Source organism: Haliotis asinina, chromosome 16, assembly GCF_037392515.1.
Source record: "Haliotis asinina isolate JCU_RB_2024 chromosome 16, JCU_Hal_asi_v2, whole genome shotgun sequence".
NCBI lineage: Eukaryota > Metazoa > Mollusca > Gastropoda > Lepetellida > Haliotidae > Haliotis > Haliotis asinina.
The window spans coordinates 44,881,956-44,907,445 of record NC_090295.1 but is presented as its reverse complement, the minus strand read 5'-3'; the positions used below and the strand labels follow the sequence as shown (position 1 = coordinate 44,907,445).

Here is a 25,490-nt window from a genome sequence, read left to right as displayed (position 1 = left end):
TGTTCTTCATTTTCATCGGGAAATAACTCAGCCCCCACAGGATGTGAAACAATGGAATACATGAAAGTGCCATCAACATGATGTCTCTAGGGCACTGCTGTCTTTGTCGGGGGAATATGGTTTATACAATGGGATCTTGTATTATCTGAAACCATTACATTATCACAAAGGTAACAAACTGAATGTGTGACACATGTTTGAACCACATCTGATAGGACACTGACTGATAATGTAATATGGGGGTGGTGGAGCGTGTTTGGTTTTACATTGCTTTTAGCAATATTCCAGCAATATCACAGTCAGGGACACCAGAAATGGGCTTCACACATTGTATCCATGTGGGGATCGAACCTGGGTCTTTGGCTTGACAAGTAAACACTATAACCACTAGGCTACCCCAACGTCCCTGTGCACACATGATATGATGAGGACTGGCCGTGTGGTATGGTGTGGTTCACTCATGACATAAGGCACACTGATTGGGTGATATAGTGTGGTCCACTCATGACATGGGGCAGATTGATTGGGTGATATGCCATGGTCCGCTCATGACAGAGGGCAGATTGATTGGGTGATATGGCGTGGTCCACTCATGACATAGGGCAGATTGATTGGGTGATATGGCGTGGTCCCCTTATGATTGGATATGTTACTGACTAGTTGATACTGGCTGGTCCAGGCATGATATAGGAAAAAAAAACCATTAGTTGATATGGCGTGGTCATATCACAGATTTACTGTGTAATAAAGGAAAGGTCCACACCAGGTCCACACCTTCCAGGAAACAGAGTGACTGTATAATGTATTATGGTTCACATGGATCCAAAACATACATTATCTAGTCCTTACTTTCAAGTGGGTATTGCATCACAACAAAGTTCCCCTTTTCTGGTGACCCTTACTATCAAAGTGTGTTAATTCATAATCACAGTGCTCACCTTCATGACCACATTGCACAACACGCTGATCTGTGTTCTTCCAGCAATATTTAATAACCTGCCAAGATTGACAATTACTTTTCTGGTATCATTAATGAAATCCCTCCTGGCTACACAGCTCCGTGTTTGAGAGGAGTCAGTCAGGGAGGTGCCGATACAGCCCTGGGAAATCTTCAGGGACACGTTAACAGCTACGAAAATGTTTCTTGGTACCATCTTGATGTCATCTGACATTTTGGTTAGACGAAAAGTCAAGGAATATCCAAGTGTAATTCAAGTTCCAATCAAGAAGTGATCTTTTTCACACAAAACCTTATCAATGACACTAAACATGACAATTTGTCACAAACTATGGTTCGCTATCTGATAGGAAATTACAAAAATGTCCTTCCATCATTAACAACTCAAAATGATTTGACACGTTTTATCTAACTTGGAAATACATGTACATAAGCTACGATATACTTGAATATACACGTGAGTATAATGGTCAATACAGCACAATATTATTATGCTCACATGTATATTCAAGTATATTGTAGCTTATGTACATGTATTTCCAAGTTAGATAAAACGTGTGATTGTTGAAGGCCTTATATAACAATCTGCACCAACAATCTGCACTAACATTGACACCCTTGATTAAAGGATTATCTTCCGTATAATTAGTTAAAGATCAGCTTGTACACACACTAACTCTTACATATGAAAAAAATCCAATAAAAATAAAACAGATTCAAAAGATCTTAGCAATTAACCTTGACCTTCATTTATCGTGTGAAGTGTCATGTTAAAAGCAATGATAAACAACCTACATGCAAGTCCAGTCTTTTCACAATCAGATCTGGTTTCTGCTATGTCTATTCATAGAAATTGATATACAAGACACACACAATGGGCTATCAGCTGGATCTTTCAAAACCTAGTTTCAAACTGACATCTTCCAGTCTAGAATATTCTGGGGAAACTTTGACTCAGAATTAATCGAAATTTTCTACCCTGGTACCCCACTCCCCACCCTACTTGGATGCCCATTATGTTAAGTACTGACATCAAATTTACCAGAAACAGCAATATATTCTTCAGCACAGACTTTAAATTTCGAGTTTTTCAAGATCTTAACCATATATTGTATTAAAAAAGTGAGTTATGTCTAACTCTCCAAAGGCAATATAACATCCTAATTATGAAAGAGCATTAACACACCACATTGTTTAATCAATTCGTCACAAGAACATAACAGGTCTGGGGTATGGAGAAGGGTCCCTGGGTCCAACTCATTACCCACCCGTCTCAGGTATCTGGGTGACGCGACCAAGCCCTACTCAAAATCCTGTTGTCTGCATGTGTGACACAACCCCCACCACAAGCTTCAAATCAAAAGTTTTGACATAATCTCATCCTCAATATGATTAATACAGTCTTAGACAAGGGCATGCGACATTTTATGTAATGACCTTATAAAGTGATAGGAAAATTCTGCTGATTCAGCATGAACTGAACTGGACATAATGTAGGATCTCCTACATTCCACACAAACACCTGCTATAGTCTACATCATTTCCACACATGCACCTGCTATAGTCCACATCACTTCCACACAAGCACCTGCTATAGTCCACATCACGTCCACACAAACACCTGCTATAGTCTACATCACTTCCACACAAGCACCTTCTATAGTCTATATTTTTTACACACACGCACCTGCTATAGTCTATATTCTTTACACACAAGCACCTGCTACAGCCTACATCACTTCCACACAAGCACCTGCTATAGTCCATATCCTTTACACACAAGCACCTGTTATAGTCTATATCCTTTACACACAAGCCTCTGCTCCACAGTCTACATCACTTACACAAAAGCATCTGCTCCACATTCTACATCACTTAAACACAAGCACCTGCTACAGTCTACATCACTTATACACAAGCACCTGCTACAGTCTACATCACTTACACACTAGTACCTGCTCCATAGTATCCATCACTTACACACTGTAAAGCACCTGGTCCGAAATTGTCTGTAGCAACTGCCTGCATATTCATCCACTACACTCACACCTCCTCAGCACTGTCAATATATTTCATTAACATTACCATGATCAGGTGATCACGCTCAATCAAAAGTATGATTTACTTCATATTCGTTTGCTAATGGTGAAACATTAACCAGCCACTTGGAATAATGGTATCGATGTAGTTACATCAGCTCATTTTCTGGGAGGGAACTAAAACAATTTGCCCAAAACTGAAAACCTTTCAGTGTATTACATACTTCCATGACATCACTGCTTCATGATATTGTATGATCTACCACAATGCATTATTCAATATGCTCGGAATAATATGAATGAGAATGTTTTATGCTTTTAGAATTACTCCAGCAATATCACAGCAGGGGACACAATAAATGAGTGACATGTTATGAAGGACTAATCCAGGCAAACATGAATCTTCATAACACAAATTTGAAATTATCACAAGGGAAACACAATCATAAAACACTGCGTTAAATGACTTCCTAAATTGATGTTTTCCCATAAGAACCCAAGCAGTATATTCATCAATCAATACATGAAAATTTCAGACTTCGAAATCTCCTTCGAAAAATTGACATCATGAATGATAAATGTTTTATTATCAATTTTATGTCTTATATGTATTTTAATAATTGTTGTATTTCTTCTTCAGTTGTACAAAACAATCCCAGAACACTGCATAGAACAGTAATAACATCCTACATCCACTTGTTTAAAAAACACCAGCAATACCGGCTATTTTTTTCCCAAGAAACGAACTAAAATAGTCTTTATTAAAGTGTCAGTTATTGATTCATCTGCAGGCAGGCCAAAATAAGTGGTCCCAGTCCTGACACACACAACAACTTAGTTGTGTGAAGGGTGGCGGGGAGCAGCTAGGTCTCACGTCATGGACATCACTTACAGATTCCTCCCAAAGAAACTGACCCTTGGGATGGAATTACACTGTTCCTCCATCTCAGTTGGCACTATCTTAAATGATTCAGAGTGATTCCGGGCAATAATTCAGGCCATTAAGTAGCTAACTGAGATACTCTACACATACATGGACATTCATTTCAGAGTATTTCTTTATGACCTGGACATTGCCACAACATTAAAACAGAGAAAGGTTTGAATTCATCTATGAATTAAATACTATTGCTGCTTTAACAGGTATTTAGAAGTTGAAGCAGCTAAGGGGAGGATAAAAATATATCCAACTTCCTTATTACAGTGAGCACCTGCTATAAGATCCCGGTTAGAACTGATCTTCAGCAACCCATGCTTGTCGTAAGAGGTGACTTATGAAACTAGGTGGTCAGACTCACTGATTTGGTTGACACATGTCATCGTATCCCAGTTGCGTATATTGATGCTCATGCTGTTGATCATTGGATTGTCTGGTCGAGCTTCAACTGTTTACAGACCACTGCCTTTAGAACTGCCTTTAGCTAGAATAGCTAAATATAGCTGAGTGCAACGTAAAATTAAACTCACTCACTGTTACAGTGAAGCTGATGTTTCAACCTACACTGAAAAGTTGTTCTAACTGTAGTGAGTGAGTGAGTTTAGTTTTACATCGCTTTTAGCAATATTCCAGCAATATCACAGCAGGGCAAGCCAAAAAATGGGCTTCACACATTGAAGCCATGTCTTAAGAATGACAAACAACTGCTTGAACCATGACTAGGCTAGAACACCCCTTGTTCTAACTGTAACAAGGAGACAAAGTCATCAATATCCCCTTCAATGGCAAAATACTCTTCATGAATATGTCTAATAGTTACAATAATGTCAAATGTTTATGTTGTAGTTGGCAAGTGGAAGGAGAGCATTATAATTTTTTGAAGTTCTGTACCACTTACTGGAAAAGAGTGCCATCACCAATTTCAGTCAAAGTCAAGTCTGTTGCCATGGAAACACAAAAAAATATTTTATTCAGAATGAACAAACTACCAAAAGGCACCAGTATACCACCAGACCAATCTATGTGGCAAGTTTGGTGAAGAAACAGTGAACAGTTTTAGAGTTTGGCTCTGGAAAAGAGCACTATAACCAATTTCAGACAAAGTCAACCTTGTTGCCAAGGAAACGCAAAAAAGTTTTTCAATCAGAATTCAAAAACTGTGAGAAGGCACCAGTACATCACTAGACCAATCTATATGCCAAGTCTGGTGAAGAAATAGTGAATGAGCAGAGCAGAATTCTGCTCCGGAAAAGAGTACTTCCACGTATTTTAAGCAAACATGCTGCAAAGGACAATAAAGTAGTTTTTCATCCATATATTGTTATCCTTGAAATTGTTCCATGTGAAATTGTTTAGAGTTGTTTGTGGAATGTACAACAGTACATACTGAGGCCTGGGATTATATCCAACAAGAAGATGACATATTTCCCCAGGGCGGTCTCCACATATTTGAAAGGAGTCATTGGGGGGTTACTTGATGTTTTTTTTAGACTAAGTTTGAATCGCTTTCATGGAAATCATGAAAAATATAAATGTTATATATCTGTAAACAGTAAAAGGCACCACTTCAAGTTCCGTTTCATATATGTGCCAACCCTGTTGAAAGACATCAAATGTCCATTTCTATATTTTCAGACAAGTCCAATTCACTTCCATGGAAGCTCAGAAAATGATAAACCACAAAAATCTGTAAGTAGCTAGAGACACCACTTTGGAACCTGCCTCACATATCTGCCAAGTTTTGCTGAAAGATATAAGTCCATCAGTCCCTTTATCACGAAAACCTGTAAATAGCAAGACACCACTTTAGGTTCTGCTTGAAGTATATCTACCATGTTTTGCAGAAAAATATTGAGCACATTTTGAGTTATGTTCCAGAAACAAAGCCCTTGTTACCCTCCCATTAGAGTAAGACCAAAACGTTTCCATGGAAATAAAATAAAAAAAATAAAAAAATGCCAAAAAACTGAAATAGCAAATGACATAACCATAGGTTCAGTTTATTATATCTACTAATTTGGGCATAAAAATATTGAACAGTTTCTGAGTTATGCTTTGGAAACAAAATAGAGAGACAGATGAGGCATATTCATATCCTTCATAAACGTTTTATGCAAAGCTTCATGATATATTCCAACAAATGTGAAGGTATCATATTTCGAATGTGGTATTCTGACATATAGAAAAATAATACTACTTTATGCTTTATCAGCAATTTGTCATTTTTGGACATTATGTTTGTAATCACCCAGTTCATTTATGACTGACTTAGATTGGATGCCATTTTGAACATTTCAGTTCTTGTCACATTTTTGGTGGAAGGCTTAAACTGGGTACAGGATAACATGGTTAAAGTATTCATTCATCATTTGACTCAGGTTTGATTGCCCACATGGGTACAATGTGTGAAGCCCATTTGTGGTGTTCCCACCTTTGTATTGCTGGAATATTGCTAAAAGCCATGCAAAACTAAACTCATTCACGCTTCCTTAACATGTCTTCTTTATTGGTTAAAAAACATGTCAAATGAATAGTCACATTTGTTTCATCAAACTGAAAATCTCATCACTGTAAACAGCAGCTGAGTATGTTTTAGAAAATACTGACAACAGATTAAAGAAATGGACCTCAGTTCAAAGTTAATTTTGCCTTGTCCTTTTTGCATGAAGACAGAATCAAGCTGATGGTATAGCCAAGAAACAACCACATGTTCGACAGTCATGTCTTGTCCATCATATGGGTCTGACTTGTAATTGTTAAATAATCACCTCCTTTCTTCACTCATCACATTCTGAGTTCCCACTGAATCCTGCTGGTTTGAAGACCGTTACCTCACACTTAATACCATTAACCATTTATCAGGAACCCAGCCACCATGTGTGATGCTGTATCTTCCTGGTGTGAACACATTGTGTCATAAACTGGATGTCATGGTAATAAATCAGATCCGTCATGTAGCTAACCCTGTCATTTGAAAATACAGCCCATGATAAATGGGTTTACATGCTGAATTGCAAACATATTGCCGTGGCTCGGACAATTCCAGCTGGCGCCAACCTGGCTCTCAATATGTATACAGTACATATTTAAACACACATGGTGCCAGGCACTTTCACAAAATATCAGGCTGGGAAATTTTCACAGAATCACCTGACTAAATCAATATTTAGGAATTCATAAATGTGAGTATGTTTAGGTTTATAGGTTTATGCCACTATAGTCCATACCATATCATGGCAGGGTACTCTAGAAATGGGTTTCACACAGTGTACCCACGTGGGGACTCGAACCAGGGTGACGAGCAAGCACCGCACCCATTAACCTACCTAAACTCTTCTCCACACCCTGAATAAATAAATGAATATATTCTGTGTATATTTCAAACATAAAAGACAATGTAATAGAATATAAAGACTGAAATTTAAAGACCTTTCTGGTTGTGCTCTTGTGAGGGTATTGTGGATATCAAAAAGTGGGTTCATGCTCACACGACACGTAAAGAAAATCTTTCACCACTGACAAATTCCTGCCACATATTCATGCTGCAGGCCACACACATTGCCACACACATTCTTACACACATTGCCACACACATTGTAACACACATTGCCACACACACTGCCATGCATACTGCCACACACATGGCCACACATACAGCGACACACTGCCACACACACTGCCACACATATTGCCACATACACTGCCACTGAATGTGCAAAATGCCTTTAACAAAATTTAAAAACAATATGTCGAACAATAAAATCGCCAGCCTCACATTTCTTAATAATCTGGATGGTAGTCTGACAAGTATGTTTTGCTTGCCTAATATGGCCAACCCATCAATCCTGCTTGTTATAAGAGGTGGATTAATGAGTTTGGATGGTCATGATGTCAATCACTCAATTATCAGATCCAGACTTGATTACTCATGGGCTGCCATTGTACAACAGATATACTGGTGAGTGCAGCATTTAACAACAAACAAGTAAGCCTAAGCTGGTCTAAGCTCAATTTGCTTCCTAATGTGCCACACATGTGCCAATATGCGTGAGTATTTCTGCCCCAGGCAAATAAGTAATTAGCTCTGTGATAATTGTTTGATAGGCATTATGAAGCTGGTGAGTCAATGATGAAGGTTCCAACATCCGGTGCTCGCACAATGGACAATCGAGTCTGTCTTTTAATGAACTTATTGTAGACTGATGGTATGTAATACCTTTGATCCGTGTTGATCAGCCATTGTACCAGCCATCCTATCAGTTTATAAGCCATCCTGTATGTTAGCTTCATGGTTTGTTGTATTTGTTATTCTTACTCTCCTGATCTGGCCTAATCCAATTATGTGCTACTTGTTGTCAAATACAAGTTAATGTTAATCTTATCACAGCATACTTACATATACCTCTCATCAAATGGCTGAGGCCTCTTTTAGCTTCATATCAGTGTAAGAATCTGCATCAGGAGGTGTATGCTATAAGCAAGTTGTTAAGAAGTTGAGTAGTCTAGGAGTTGTACAGAAAATTAAGTCTTATGGATGGTCAACTTCTTAATTGAAATCAAAACTTGACTATCAAGAAAACATAGTTTTCCCTCTAAAAACAAGAAGTGTGTACAATGCCTTCCCTCCAAACCACTAACAATAGAATAAGAGCACACACAGACTTGAACATCCATTCCAACCCCTGCCACCAACACCAGATAAAATTAGCTATCATCACCACCCTCACCCAACATGCCAAAGCAGTTTGCCATCCTGTTGTCCCCTGAACTGAACCATTACATGGACACCTTCATTAGACCTATACTCTGCCAACATAAAAACTTATAATCTAAACCGTTAAAACTGCCTGAACCAAGACTTCCAAACCCACCCCATCACTCATCATCATCACTACTGCCTAATCTAGGCCCTGTTATACATTTCCCACCCCATCACTCATCATCATCACTATCGCCTATCTAGGCTCTGTTATACATTTCCCACCCCATCACTCATCATCATCACTATCGCCTATCTAGGCCCTGTTATACATTTCCCACCCCATCGCTCATCATCATCACTATTGCCTATCTAGGCCCTGTTATACATTTCCCACCCCATCACTCATCATCATCACTACTGCCTATCTAGGCCCTGTTATACATTTCCCACCCCATCACTCATCATCATCACTACTGCCTATCTAGGCCCTGTTATACATTTCCCACCCCATCACTCATCATCATCACTATCGCCTATCTAGGCCCTGTTATACATTTTCCACCCCATCACTCATCATCATCACTACTGCCTATCTAGGCCCTGTTATACATATCCCACCCCATCACTCATCATCATCACTATCGCCTATCTAGGCCCTGTTATACATATCCCACCCCATCGCTCATCATCATCACTATTGCCTATCTAGGCCCTGTTATACATTTCCCACCCCATCACTCATCATCATCACTACTGCCTATCTAGGCCCTGTTATACATTTCCCACCCCATCACTCATCATCATCACTACTGCCTATCTAGGCCCTGTTATACATTTCCCACCCCATCACTCATCATCATCACTATCGCCTATCTAGGCCCTGTTATACATTTCCCACCCCATCACTCATCATCATCACTACTGCCTATCTAGGCCCTGTTATACATATCCCACCCCATCACTCATCATCATCACTACTGCCTATCTAGGCCCTGTTATACATTTCCCACCCCATCACTCATCATCATCACTATCGCCTATCTATGCCCTGTTATACATTTCCCACCCCAGGCAGAGCACTAGCAGCTCAAGACCAAACCCTGGAGGATGTGTTTACCAGATTCCCTGAAAGTGTAGCAACACATACATTGATGAACCCCTCAGGACCTCAAAGAGCACTTAACAAACTCAACCCAAAGGCTGCCATTTCCAAACACATCAGCAAGATTAGGCCATTATGCTCCATGGCCTAATGTCCGGCACAAACAACTACCAGTATCAACAGAAGCTTCAGCCAGGAATCATAGTAACCAGGAGATCCCAACCAGCAATCAGCTGTGACCAGGGAACATATCTGCCTATCACTTGGGACTTATTAAGTTAATTAATTAATGTGTAATCAATAATTTAATCTATGCTGTCATCCAAGTCTTCATTGTCACCATTCACGGCTATTATGCCACCTTGTCCATTATCTATCTGGGCTTAACAATGTAACAGGGCTATTTACATCCTTGGGTTAACTTTTGACTTCTGTTCGTTCACTGTCATTAGCATTCCATTTCATATAACCACTGGCTTATCAACTGTCCACCATTGCCACCCCATCATGGTTGTTGTGTCACACATACTTTTATAGCCAGTTCATAGTTGTTCACAAGGCGACTATGCTTGTCGTAAGAGGCAACTAACGGGATTGGGTGGTCAGGTTTGCTGACTTGCTTGACACACGTCATCGGCCCCCAATTGTGCAGATTGATGCTCATATTGTTGTTCACTGGATTGTCTGGTCCAGACTCGTTTATTTACAGACCGTCCCCATATATTGCTAAGAGCAGAGTAAAACTAAACTCACTCACTCACTCACTCACAGTTGTTCAATGGCCTGATGAAGCAGTAAGAATCTACCCAGTAATCTTGTTCCTCATAAGAAATAAATTTTCACCATTTATGGGTATCTACTCGAGATGCTGTTTAAGGATTTTAAACAAAAAGTAGTTGGCCATATAGTGGTAAAGTTTGTTATCAAATCTTCGATGAAATCCCAAGATACAACATGGGGACAACAGACATGGGCTTTACACATTGTTAATCACTTGAGGGTCAAAGATGGTAAAAAGAGGGAGTAAGTAAATGTTGGTTTTAATGGAATAACCGCTCCCAATATTCATGATAAAGTACTGATATGTTGGACAAAAATCTTATTTCATTACGCATATGGGTGAAGGTTAACAAGAATTCACGGTAAATTCAATAAACAACAGCTGTCTGGGTTTTTTCCATTTTATTCACAAAATGAAAAATGTTCATTGTCCTTCAAAAAACATGCCGCATGAAAAAGCAATCATTTTGATGTACTTGAAAGATGCACTCCATCTTAAGGTTCTGAATTCACAGAATGACTAAGAAACAATCTCTCTAAGGCGTCAATATTTTCACAATTAAGTTTTCAGGACTGCGTTGGGGCATGTCTCAAACCTTCCAGGGTGATTATGCTCTGTTGTCTGATATCAATTTTCACAATCTAAACACAAACAATTAGTGACAAGCCTTTTTGTAATTATGGCTAAAAAACAATTGCTGGTAAATAATCAAATCTAATTCTCTGTAAATTCAGTGGGTACTGAAAGACTTAAAAAAACATTTTTTGAGCCTTAAGTTTCTTTCCAAGTAGATTTTAATCCTACGTAAAAATTTTTAACTGCTCCCTACATAGCTGCAATGGAGATTAATCTGCACATATACCCTCCATCTGCTTACATGGATAGAGCACCTGCTGTAGGAATCGCTTGTTGGATTGATCACTTTTCTCGCCATACCAGGAGACGTAAAAAGATGCAATTTTTTGTTTCAGTGCCTGGTCTTCACCTCTGTAAGGATTCGTCGGTTCAGAATCATTATTGTGTGTCTGTACCAACTTCTTGATACGAAATGTAAAGTGTCTGAAAACATTCCAACCATCATCAAAATTTACAAAACAGAAGGTAACACCATTAACTAGCTTTAAGGACATTCCTATTTTCTGTAAGGACGCTAGAAATTAGTAATCAAAAGGTCAAGTGGATCCCTACAAACACTAAAAAACAAGTTTATTCAGGTTAGTACAAGTAGTCACATACATACAGACCCATTGTGCCATTAACATAGCTTGGTCCCAATCCACAACAAGTTTGTAAAATTACATGACATTGGCTTACAAATTTTGTAGCAAGGGAGTTCAGTTTTTCGCCACTTTTAGGAATATTCCATCAATATCACAACGGGAATGACAATGGGGCTTCACACACTGTACCCATGTTGGGAATCAAAGGTGAAAGTGAACGCTTTTACTACTTGACTACCTCACTGTTCTGAATTTTGTAGGACAACAAATGCTACGTGGATCGGGATCCTGGACTGTAAATTCCATTTCCTTGAAGCTCATATGATAATCATGCATCAACCATTTTCATCAATCATTCAATCAACAGGAAAGCTTAATAATTATCTACGAAGAAGTGTCAAATAAGAGTTATTAAGGCAAGTCCTGACCTACACGTGGTAGAGTTCTATGCAGCAAGGCTTGTTCCTTTACACAATCTATGGCATCAAATAGTAATGTCTGAAGACTTCAAAGCTGCAGTAGCTTGGCATCCTTCCCAGTGCTCTCAGCTGTGATGGCAGTGTATTCACATTGCTCTGTCTGTGATATGTGCTCATTCTTGAGGCATTCTGTGATCTCCAGTTTCATACTGAAGAAAGTAACAAGCAGCTAATGCCTGCTGATTAAAGATCTACCACTGAATAAACCATTTTACTAACACGCATCTTTCCAAGTCTACAATTTTTAATGCATTTCCTATGAGTTTTTGAAAGTATTTTGAATGGTAAAATCCATCTTTGATTCCATTATAAAGTCATTGTTGAATAAATGAAGAAAATGCACATTTTTTCAAACCTTTCAAAGACATCTTTCTTCAGGAAAAAAATGTGAGCTTTCTGAAGAACACATTTCAAGAACTAAAAAGATTCTTTAACAGCATTTCTGCCTTTACTGAGACAGTAACAGCTTTAGCTGTCTCTATATGTCATTAGTTTGGATGACAGAACATCAAAGTAGAAGAGTCTATCAATACAGACTGTCTATAGATTGGTGCCACAAAATCTCTGCTATAGCATTTGCAGTGAGTTCACAACACCACTGGGTGCATTGTCACACGAACTGGGAAGTACCAACACATGAGTCCTTTCTTCAAATACTCCATTGGCAACTAGTTGAACAGAATATTTTCTTCAATTTTTATGCATTGTCTTCCATGTGAGTCTCCAGTATCCTCATTCCATATTTGCCGTCACGATCTCTGTTGTCGCAGGGTAAAAACCTCTTCAATGTCCCCAAAGTATGATCAAACGTACATGGACGTCAAACTTTTTCCCACTCTGCTGCTGTGTAATGGAACAATCTTCCTGTACATCTCTGCTTACTGATCGCTCAGCATTCAGGAGCCAACACAAGGCTTCCAGTGAAAATTAGCTTTTCACTTGTGACTCCCAATAATCTCATTTCTTTTGACTTATGTGTATATAGGTAACTCCGGAACTCCTTTGTTTGGGCGTTTTGAGCGTGTTACTGACATGGACATATGCGTTACATATAGATTGCCTATTATTTTTTATAGTTTACTTCTTATCTTCTGACTACATAATAATATAGCGTCTAATTACTTAATCATTTAGGAAAAAGATGACTTTAAGGGAAGATGCCACATCAAACAGAGACACAGATTTTCTTAAAACAGGATGGTACCTCCTGAACCCGTTAGTTGCCTCTTACAACAAGCTTAGTGGCCTTTTATGGCAAGCATGGGTTGGTAAAGACCTATTCTACCACAAATCTTTATGGGTGAGTGAGTGAGTGAGTGAGTGAATGTGGTTTAATGCCACTCTTAGCAATATTCCAGCAATACCACCAGAAATGGGCTTCAAGATCTTCAGGTTGCACCAATAATTTAGTGAACTCTTGAACAATGATGTACATTTATTGCCAGAAGAAAGAATCAAATGAACTTTCACTGTCTCTTCCCCTCCTGGTACAAAATAAACAAAGACATTGCTCTGCTAAACTTGCAGTAACCTACATTAGTCTTACAAAAAACACAATTGTGGTGCATGATAAGGGTGCTCAGTTTTCACAGAAACATATTTTATGACAATCTAAGCATCTGGTTTAATGCTGAAACACTCCATGCTTTCAAACATAAATGGTAGAAATGTGAGTTTAGCTTTATAGCAATATCACGGCTGGGGACACCACCAGGGCTTCACACACAGTGTCCATGTGGAGAAATGTAAATATTTACCATACACATTAAAAACACAAACTAGCCTAAAATACCTGCATTAAGAAAGGTTGAAAATGAAATAGAAAGTGTTCTAACTTCAGTGAGTGAGTTTAGTTTGATGCCGATTTTAGCAACATTCCAGCAACATCATGACCGAACACATCGGAAATGGGCTTAAATTCACTCTTTGTACCCATGTAGGGAATTGAACACATGTCTTTGGCTTGACAAGCAAACCCTTTAATGACTAGGCTACATAACCACCCCATTCTACCTTTAGACTAAAACTCAGGCAAGCAAGACTTGACTCATTATATTGACAATCTCAGCTAAAACCTGCTTCCCTTTAAATGCAGTATGTAGTGGACCGACCTTCCACCTTCATATTGTGAAGCCTCTTTAACAATGAAACGTACTACATTGTCCCAACAGGCATCTGGGAATTGTCACTATAAGTCAACTGGGTACAGATACCAGAAAAGTAAAGACTCTGTTAGCCACACAAGCCCATTTGATCTTCAAGCGCCAGAGTCACATTAGCCCTGAGAAGCCAGCACAAGCCCGTTCCAAACACTGCTGAATCCGTTCTTCCCCATCACAGCAGACGGCTTGTTTGTCCACTCAGACAAAACCACCAGAAGTAATTAATAATGAAAAGACAATGAAAGTCTCCATGTAGTGACCGGGTGAACCTTTTTATTGATCGCCTTTCATACTGTCTACTTATGTCCTCATATATGCCGGGCCTCGACTTGATGCAGATAATATCATCTCATGCGTTGCTCCGATATCTGACATAGAACATACTGTGGCCATTATGTGCTGACCATGCTGATGCACGTCCTTGGTAATCAAGGACAAGAAGACAGTGTTAATAAACCATAGCCTTGTCTCCTGAGACATCAGAAGAATCAATGTTTTTGCTACAAACTCCATTTCACATACGTCCACTTAGCCTTGCTTCTTAATAGATTTCATGCCACCTGGTTGTTCAGCAGATCAGTAGGAAGGAAGAACAACATAGTCTGTGAATCATTTGCATCCTGAACATTTATTACTGGCAATGTGATTAGGACCAATTATAACACTCACACAAGTTAATTACCTTGTTGCTCAAGTCTTATAAAGCCATTTAGAAGTGGAAAATATAAGAACAGCAAAATTTATGGATGCCAGATTCTTTATTGTGATTGATACATCACCTGAACAAGGAGTGAGCATACACTCTGCAACATTATGTTATTCACAATAAAGCAACTGACATCATCATCATCATCATCATCATCATCATCATCATCATCGTCATCATCTTCATCATCCGCCATAAGCACGTGCAAAAGCTCCTTCACCAGCCGACAAGACCATGGGAAGGTATGATTCCAGTAAAAATAAGGAATTGCTTTGGACATTTTCCCCACTGAAGCATGAAATTTGGAGACGACCTCCTTATCAGAGGACAAGGCCGAGGTTGCAGGGGCCTTTCATATGAAATCTTTCTTGACTAAACCTTTAATGTCTTATCTTAGAGCTCCATAAACTCAAAGATCATCAAATGTTTTTCTCCATCAGTCAGCAGCTGAGCAGCAGCACCAGCACCAGCAGCAGTTCTATCAGTAAAGATCACCATTATCTCTTACATCAACGGCACCAGCAACACAAATCTTGCTGATAACATCCTATTGTTATTATGTGTCTCATAAGATGAGATAGAAGTTTTCATTTGTAGATCAGCAAGTTGGTTCAATCAATAAAACTCTTTAGAATTTAAACATGATATACGATACCTAAAAGCTTCCCTCGTCTTGCAAATATTTCAGCTGCAGTCATGGAGAAAGGCATATCATTATATATTATCATACAGTAGGGATACAAGTTTTTGGTCAGGCTGAGTTTCCATGGTCATGTCATATATTGGTCACATTAGTCAAGATTGTTGAGGATATTGTGACGTCATACCATGTCTTACCACAAAGTTCATCTATATCAAAAACACAGAGATGCAAGTGACTTGTCTGTCATAAGAATACATGATTTTTCAATACTGATCAGGGGATAACATACAAAAGCTATAAAACTCAATTACAACGGTACTCATATTGAGACTATAGGTAGACATAATCAATGCAAAAACAGGACTGGGAATGTCACACGTTCTTAGCAACAATTTTGTCTACATCTAAGATATTTCTTTTGTCTTTCATTTAAATATCCGTGTTGTGAATCGAACATGACGAAAGGAAATAACTGTTTCAGGGTATGAATGACAGATGAAATGTACCCAAGAATATTGTTTTTTCAAAATGCAAAATATCACAAGACTAACCTGTCCGTGTCATACATGCCACAGTTTTACGTCACTCTAACAGAGTATGCAGAATCCATTAGGACATGAAGGTTCTCTTCGTAATTACTGATTACAATTATTGATACAACCACAAATGTAATCACTTGTGGAGAAAACCAAGATGATGTATTGATATATTTTAAAATGATCAGTTATTCCTTTGTTCTACAATTACATATAAATATATTCATTTACAATATACAAACTGTTTTGTTTCTCTCTTGTGATGTGACTCCAAAACCTGAACACAAAAACACATCACAAGAAAGCATGATTGTGTATTAATAAATGAGAGCACAATTAATGGTTTTAAAAAGAAGAAAGCTAAAGAAAACTTTTTCCATGTTCATGATAAATATCTACTAAAAGGAGACGTGGTGATTGTCAAGTTCTGACAAGCATGAGTTTGTTCAGGAATCAGTATCAAATGGGAATGATCGTCACACCCATGAATATAGAGACTAGACCAGCCTTGAGTAACTCATGCTTCTCACAAAGATGGTTAACAGGATCGGGTGGTGAGGTGCACTGACTTGGTTGACACATGTCAGCATATCCCAACTGCACAGATCAATGCTCAAGTTGTTGATCACTGTATCCAGACTCGATTATTTACAGACTGCCGCCATATAGCTACAATGTTGTTAAACAATACTGTTAACAACCAAACCACACCAAAAGAAAAATCAGCATCAAGAGATTCTGTTATAACAAGAGCTGTGACCATTATTATATACATCAATAACATCAACCAAATTAACACAGAATCCCAGGCATTAACACAGGCCTCCTCCTGATCTGATGTTTGTCCGTAAGGCTGGTGTCAGAATTATTCATTTACAGACCAACAAGGTCATTCCATCATATAAACACATTGTTGACATTGGGGGGAACTAGTACTGAGAATCTTTCACATGCACTGTTAGTATCTATAATATGTGTATCAATTTGAATAAAAACAATCTCATTTAAATATTCATGGATAATAACAATAACCACATACATGTTTTAAAATCAATGTAAGAATAACTGGCATAAAAAAAGATGTGTTGGACGTAAAAAATAAAGCTATATCATCGGAAATGCTGTACTTTTTTAACATTTGGGCAACAGATGCTGGCTTTAGAAACGCTTCTGTTTTCCAGGAACCTGTTTTCACATGCTTGATAAATTATTTGATCTCAAATTTGTACTGTACATGATCCTTTGAAATAAACATTTGATCCAGAATTTAGATCTCATTTGACACAAGCAAAAGCTAATTAGTACACATGGAACCACTGTGAACCATCTGCCCATTGCCTGATGGCAGGTGGCCAAGTAGGTGCAGTGTTGGTATGTCTCACCTAAACCACATACCTAATATCTCTAACCATGTTGGCATCTCACACCTAAATCCCACGTCTAATATACAGACAGACAGTATTCTGTAATATACCACCCTATGGCCCATTTACTGTTAATATGTAATATAGTCACTGGACAAAAGTAGTTAGGGATATGCGTAAATTTTTAAATTATGAATAATGATCTATTTATTCTTTGTCAATCTGATAAGATATCAATCATAAAAATACAAATATCCCTATATCATTTTGTCCAGTGTACTCATAATGTCACATGAGCACAAACTGAAATAGTTGTCTGGCAATAAAAATGTTTTAACAATGTTGCAATGAGTTAATAAATTTAGCATTAACATATTGTTTTTATGGACATGTTTAATATGTGGAAGATATTTCTCTCTCATATCTCTATATTTATCACAAACTAATCAAACATGAAATTCATCTTCAGTAAAACCCAATTTACAGTTTGCACATTTAATTAGATCAACATCATCTTGTCTACAGCTACTGGAAGAAATTGATATAAAATTGTGAAGGGAAAGTCAAAATTTACACATGGCTCTTATTAAATCCTAAAGTCTAAAGGTCTCCAACAACAACTGGTGGTGCAAAGGCCAGAATTGTTGCTGATTTCATAGCTTAAATATCCATTAATGTTGGAGAAGCTTGCTTGGCTAAATAATTTTTAGTGGCTTTGGGCATCTTCCAGGGACTGATCACTGATGTGAAGTCTGCACATGTAAAATATGGCTGTACTATCCTGATTCCTTGGCTTTGGTCTACCAAGAGATGCTGAAAGCTGTTGTCACCCTCCCTGATGCTTGACATGTAGCCACAGTAGGTGATGAAATTATAAGACCACATGACTAATGGGATGAGTGAGTGAGTTTTGTTTTATGCTGCTATTAGCAGTATTCCAGCAATATCACAGTGTGGGACACAAGAGATAGTCTTCACACATTATACCCATGATAGGAATCAAACCTTGGTCTTCAATGCCATGAGAGAGTGCTTTAACCACTAGGCTACTCCATCGCCCTAACTTGACTTGAAGTCAATGTACCTTTTCTGAGTGTGTATTCTGTGCTAGACAGCACATTGAGTCTGGACCACACAATCCAGTGATTAACAACATGAGAATCAATCTGCGCAACTGGGAACCGATGACATGGGTCAACCAAGTCAGCAAGTCTGACCGCCCGATCCCCGTTAGTCACCTCTTACGACAAGCAAAATAAGTCGCCTTTTTCTGGCAAACATGGGTTGCTGAAGCCTATATTCTACCCCGGACCTTCACGACCTTCATAAGGTAGCATGTGTATGGAAGCTTTGTTTCATCACACCAAACTATGTGGTCTCAGTAAACCCAAGGGGAGAATGTCTACAACCACCATTCAGTAATCAGTGTCCATGAAACAGACCCAAAAATGGTATCTCGTTCACTCCACTTGACTTTGGTGCCTATACAGATTGTTTCATGTCTACAGACGTAGTTTGATGACACTGTTCAAATTGGCAGCAATCAGCTGCCTTGCGAATGAATGACAGTTTTCCAATTCAGTCAGAACATCTACGGGATGTAGTCTAGACGTCCACCACATACAACACAATCAAGGAGTATTCTCTGTAAGGAAGCCATCATTATCAGACCCAAGTAGCATACAACTTTCGTGTAGTTGGCACAGTGGGTGCCTACTATAAATCACAGAATGTCACCACAGTGAAGTTTCAGTCAAATTATTGGGTTGAAGATGGATGGTCCCCCACTCTCATGTGCCAATATCCAGACTTAGGACACATTTTGTTCTTCCTGCCAACTTATCCAAGAAACTGAGATCCTACCATTATGGCATCCGGGCAATCATTGAATGCTAGATTTATTAGCCTGCAAACAAAGCTGGTTGTGACTTTGAGGTCATATATACCTGTATAAGGTCATGAGGTCTCTGGATTTCTTCTCTTGATGCATAAAGCACTACCAACACTGTTATGAGTTATTATACAAGGCTTGTTCACCTATCCAGGTTTCAGGCTTTTCAGATAAACATATGTTTTAATCCATGACATTACTAGAGTTGTGACAAGGTCCCTGCTTAATTGCCAATTGTTTACTTCAGGAATAGATGCGATGGCGTAGATTAGTGGTTAAAGCATTTGCTCATCACATCCAAGGTTCAGTTTCGATTCGGAGAATATATTTCACATTCAATAGATATTGTCAAAGTAGTAATGTATTCACATCTTTACACTGCTTGTAACATCCATGCTTGTTTTGAATAATACATCTCTTTCCAAATAGCTTGTATTTTCTACTAAAATAGCAAAAATCTATCTTTTCATCTGTTAGAGGCAACAATAGTGTATCACTGGTAGTGAATGTCTCCACAGCTTATGTCACCAATGTGCTGGGACACAGACAACATTGAACCAATAGACCCCTAATTGACATTCTAACTTGCTGGAACTCTTACCTTGACCACTTCATGTAACTGTTTGAGACATTTCGGTTTACAAAAACCATGCCAGACAAAATTCAGTCTACCATTGCTTACAAAGACAAAATTCAGTCTACCATTGCTTACAAAGACAAAATTCAGTCTACCATTGCTTACAAAGACAAAATTCAGTCTACCATTGCTTACAAAGACAAAATTCCACATACAAGCAAATATACACATGCAAGCAGGTGGCTTCACCATCAGGCTACCAAGCCTTGTGTGCCATCATTGAAAGAAATCAATAAAAACATGTCAGTTTTATGCCAGTCTTCTCTGACAGAGCAGTGCCATGCAGCCTGATACTTCCAAACCCATCAGTTGAAAATGCAAAAGCTAAAAAACATCCCCATGGATTATCTGTCACAACATGGCTGAATATAAGCACTCTACTCGAATGAAAATTAATACAATATTGGATAGTTCATTGTTTCACCCATGGTGATACATCTGTGTTGAAAACAAGTGATGAAAGACAAGGGACCCTCTTGAGAACTGTCATAGTTACATGGAGGTTCCTAGAATCCTTACAACAGTGGCAAACCTCACCTAAATACGCTGATAAAATTGATTTCCGGTACTGTATAAACAACATACAATGTAATGTTTTGTGAAAAAAACATGACATCATTATGCTTTCTTTTCATTATGTGTGATAACGGTAATGTACTGGCATGCTTATTGTGTAACTGTGATAATGTCTACTGTTCCCTGGTTGACAATATTCATTGCCTGTTCTATATTTTATGACAATAAGTCTACACTGTTCACAGGCTGTTTTATTTTTCGTGACAATGTTTACTGACTATTGCATATTGTTTGACAATGTTAATGGCTATTTGTATCTTGTGTCAAGGTTAACAGACTTACATTTTGTGAGACAAGTTTAACTGATGTTAAAATCTGTTATGTCTATGTTAATGGACTGTTGCATTTTGTAAGACAAGGTTAACTGATGTTAAAATCTGTTGTGAAAAGGTTAACAGACTGTTACATTTTGTGAGAGAAGGTCACACAAGGTGTGTATCACTCCGGATACTCCATGCAGATCGATTACTGCTGACATCAGAGAACATAATGTTCTGTCTCTCCCTAAAATAAAAACAGGACATAATCACCACATTTTCTGCACAACTGTCCATGTCAGTGATTCCGTACTGCAATCACGGCAGATATCTCAGAAGTTACACAGGTCCTGTGTGGTTAAGTAGATCAATCAAACATTGGTAACAGCCATCACACAGTAATGGCAGTGTTCACAGGAACATCCACCCAGTTCACTCAAATGCAGCTCCAGGGGCTGTAATCAGAGTCTAACTAAGAGACACATGACCAAGACGATCATAGCTCTGTTTCAGACTGTTGAATAAGCAAACACTTAATGGTGAAAAAAATACACTGCAGCAAAATGATTTAAAAATACCCAAAACATGTAAGGCTCACAGTTTCTATTCAAAAGCCATGTCTGATTTTGCAGATGTAAGCAAAGAAGCATCTAATTTTCCTGCAAGATACCAGGCCCCACCCAGAATATCCTGTAGTTTGACCATTATCTGACACATAGACAAAAAACTAACTTCTAAATTAGTCATGTTAGTAAAAATTCCTCATGGTTTAATTGATGAACTGGTGAAGTCATTTTTCATTGATAAACATGATGATTTTTTCGATATAGAGCCACTTCAAACCCTGTCTGATTAGCTACTAAGTGATTATTCCTATGTTAAAAATTCACTCATGACAATCAGAACCAAAACACACTCTGTGAAATAATGTTGCAGGAAATGTTTGTATGGGTTCACATGTGCAAATGGCAATCACAAATGTACAGACATGGTAGATCTACAAACATGCCACAGCTAAAAGGAAGAGCTTTATTCGGTATTTATGGCCACATGACCAAGAGTACAATTAAATGAGCATAATATAGCACATGGGCAGGTGAACAAGTTTATACGGGTAGACATAGTTTCAGGTAAATTGCAATATTTTTTAGTAGTTTTACGTTCTTTGTTGCAAGGAACTGAGTAAACTTGGATCTGGTAGGGGATATAATATAAAAATCAGGAATGTACATAGAATGTTGCTGTGAGTAAAATGGACATACGAGCAAGAAATGATACTCATGTTGTATTAAATTACAATTACATTTATCACATTTAACGGAATCGGAGTTTATCCTATTATAGCGACGGTGTTGAATTATAAGTTTATGACTCATGCATCTGAATTTAAATAAAACACGTAAAAGATCTTTTTCGTAACAAAACTCTGATATATATTTTTCAGGTTCAAGTACAGATTTATATGATGAGTAATGATTTAAGAATGACGAAGAAGTGATTTTTGCATACCAATTCTGGAAATCTATACCTTTAGTTCTTTACATCTCTGTTTAAAAACATTTATAAAACTTGTTACCTCGCCACAATCTTGCGATAGCCACACAAAAGAAAATCCAGAATGAAGTAAAAGTAAACGTACATGGGATACCCAATTGTGACCACCACTGTCGTCATATCTTTTTAGCAGTTCATAGCATGCCTTTGGCATGTGATAACTTTCCATATTCTGGAGTCTACACCAGTATTTTACACAACGGGTGAAATACTGCCCACAAAGGTTGCTTCTACCCGTTTCACTGAGTACAATATTTGACGATACATTTTTGCTAACACGAAGGTATCTTTCGAAATAATAGCTGTGCATTTTTTCAATTTTTGCACGATGAGTAAAACCCCATATTTCTGCACCATAAAGTAAAATTGGTGCAATTTTGCTATCGAATATAGTGGATGCCACAGACAAAGATATACTTTGATATGTCTTGAATAGAGAAAAGATAGGAAATGAAGCCTTCCTAGCTTGTAAAGCAAATGTTTCACATGCTTTAGACCAGTACAGTTTCGATGTCAAGACAATGCCAAGATATTTATAATGAGGTAAAACATTCATGCTTGTACCGTCATAAAACCATTTTTCGTTATTACGGAGGTAACCACCATTCCTGAAAACAATAATGCTGGATTTATCCAAGTTAACCTCTAGACCCCATTTGATACAGAATGAATTTAACGTATCCAATTTTCTTTGTAGACCTATTACTGTGTAGTCTTTCAACAGAAATTAATGCCATTTTATCCTCTCTTTCATGTAACATGCTTGATCAATGTTATCGTCCCAACACTGAACGTCAGTCAAAAGGAAAATCTGATTCAAAGCCTTTCAAAAATCAAGTCTTTGAAGGGCATTTAGAAGTGAAATGCATAAGAATGAAGATTTTATGGATATCAACTTCTTTATATGAGAACACAACGTTTCGGAGTTAATGCTTACTCCTGATGAAGGAGTAAGCATTAACTCCGAAACGTTGTGTTCTCATATAAAGAAGTTGATATCCATAAAATCTTCATCCTTTCAAAAATGTTTCTAAAACTTATATTCTGAAACATGAACCTGCAAGGGTACATTACCAAAATGATCAATCTGAAAGATGGGTCCTGTTCTGAGGGGTTCCAAGACGAACTCTGACAACAGATATCCCCAAGGAACCAGAACCTCTAAGGCTGCGACAACAGTTACCATGGTTACTGTAAACTTACCAGGACATCTTCTTCAACAATCTTCACCTTGTCCTCTGACTGACGTTTGGACGTGGCGCCATAGTCTTCCAGCTGCAGATTGGCGCCGTTGATCCTGTTCTTCTCCATAGCTCACTCATGTATCCTGCAAAAGAGGACACACTCAGTTACAGTTGGTTTCTTCTTTAATGCTGTAGCAATATTCAGGATGCATGACAGCAGCTGGTAAAATGTGTCTTTGGAGCATGAATGTTGATATTGTCATTGATGTTCTGCACAGGTATCTGTGTCATGTGGGTACAATAACATGAAACAAAGTTAGAGACTGAGTCAAGACATTGAATCCACAAAACATTCTAAATGGGAGACAAAGACATGTTTTCCGGGACTTTTTCCAACCCAGAGCCCAGACTGGGAAGCAATATTCCAAGGAACAATTGTAACCTGAATTCTGCATGGGGTAACAAGTTCAGTTTTCTAATATGGAACTGGACCTGTTCTGGTTTGGAATCTGACCTGTTCAAGCATGAAATCTGGACCCATTCTAGTCTGAATCTTGACCTGAATTTAATCCAGACCTGTTTTAGCCTGGAATCTTGATCTGTTCTTGCCTAGAACCTTGACCTAAATCTTAATCTTGACCTGTTCTAGCCTGGAATCTTGACCTGTTCTAGCCTGGAATCTTGACCTGAATCCTAATCTTGACCTGTTCCAGCCAAGAATCTTGACCTAAATCATCATCTTGACCTGTTCTAGCCAGGAATCTTGACCACTTCCCTAAACCTGATTCTGAATGGTCTAGCATGGATAGTCTAGCACTGATTAAAACACATACTGTTTAATAAAATACTACAAAGTCTAATATAAATCTTCCACTACTCTTTTATTTTAAGCACTGACAGCTGTCTTTAATCATTTGAATGTTCTTGATATTGGCATTCAGCTTGATGTAAATACACATATTAAACAATATTTATTAAATTTCAAATGACTTAGCAGAACATCTGTAGCATCATAATGAGGTTCACATCAGACCAGAAATAAAATCCATCAATGAAATATACACACACCGCCTACCATATTTTGAATCCTGTGCGATGAGCAGCGCACCATTTATGCTAAGAATGACTCTACTCACACAGTCTGATAGCTTGAGTTATAATTATCATTGTCCTATGACTGCTGTAGGCTTCAGTATCAACCCTGCTCAGCCGAGATCACAAATCCACATACATGTCAACTTCAAAACTTTCCTCAAGCAAACACCAAGTCACCATTTTTCAGCTGTTACTAATCCTGCATAATATCATCTGTAAACTCAGCATTGGTGGACAGTAGGAGGTTCACTGTCTGGGGTGAGATTGATGATCACTAATATCTCCATCACATAGATTAAACTTTGGTCTTTATCCAGAGAGCTGGGCCACAAACAGGCTTATGGATAAATTAGTTAGAGGGCATTTGCAAAGGTATATTTACCTATATACTTATGTATATATTGCATGAAGGGTAATATATTACTGTATAAACAAGTATGTATTGTAGATAACAAGAATGACATACTCTCTTCTTGCTGACTATATTAACTGTTCCAAAATGGCTGGTTTTTACAAAAACAGTTTATCCAGCACTAGCTTGTGTTATGTGTGAGTATGGTGTTATGTCGCTATTAGCAATATTCCAGCAATGGGGAGACTAGAAACAGGCTCCACACATTATACCCATGAAGGGAATCAAACCCAGGTCTTCAACATGATGGGAAAA

At 38.2% G+C, this 25,490-nt stretch overlaps 1 protein-coding gene across 2 annotated transcripts in view; it reads right to left on the bottom strand.

The window, feature by feature from the left end:
* Window positions 1-25,490, bottom strand: part of LOC137268375 (anoctamin-7-like) — a 116,734-nt gene that overhangs the window by 50,112 nt on the left and 41,132 nt on the right. For both annotated transcript variants that reach the window (XM_067802935.1, XM_067802936.1), the window contains exon 2: window positions 23,748-23,871. In XM_067802935.1, the coding sequence (XP_067659036.1) occupies window positions 23,748-23,855 (108 nt within the window). In that variant the 5' untranslated portion in view covers window positions 23,856-23,871. The remainder of the gene's footprint in view (window positions 1-23,747; window positions 23,872-25,490) is intronic.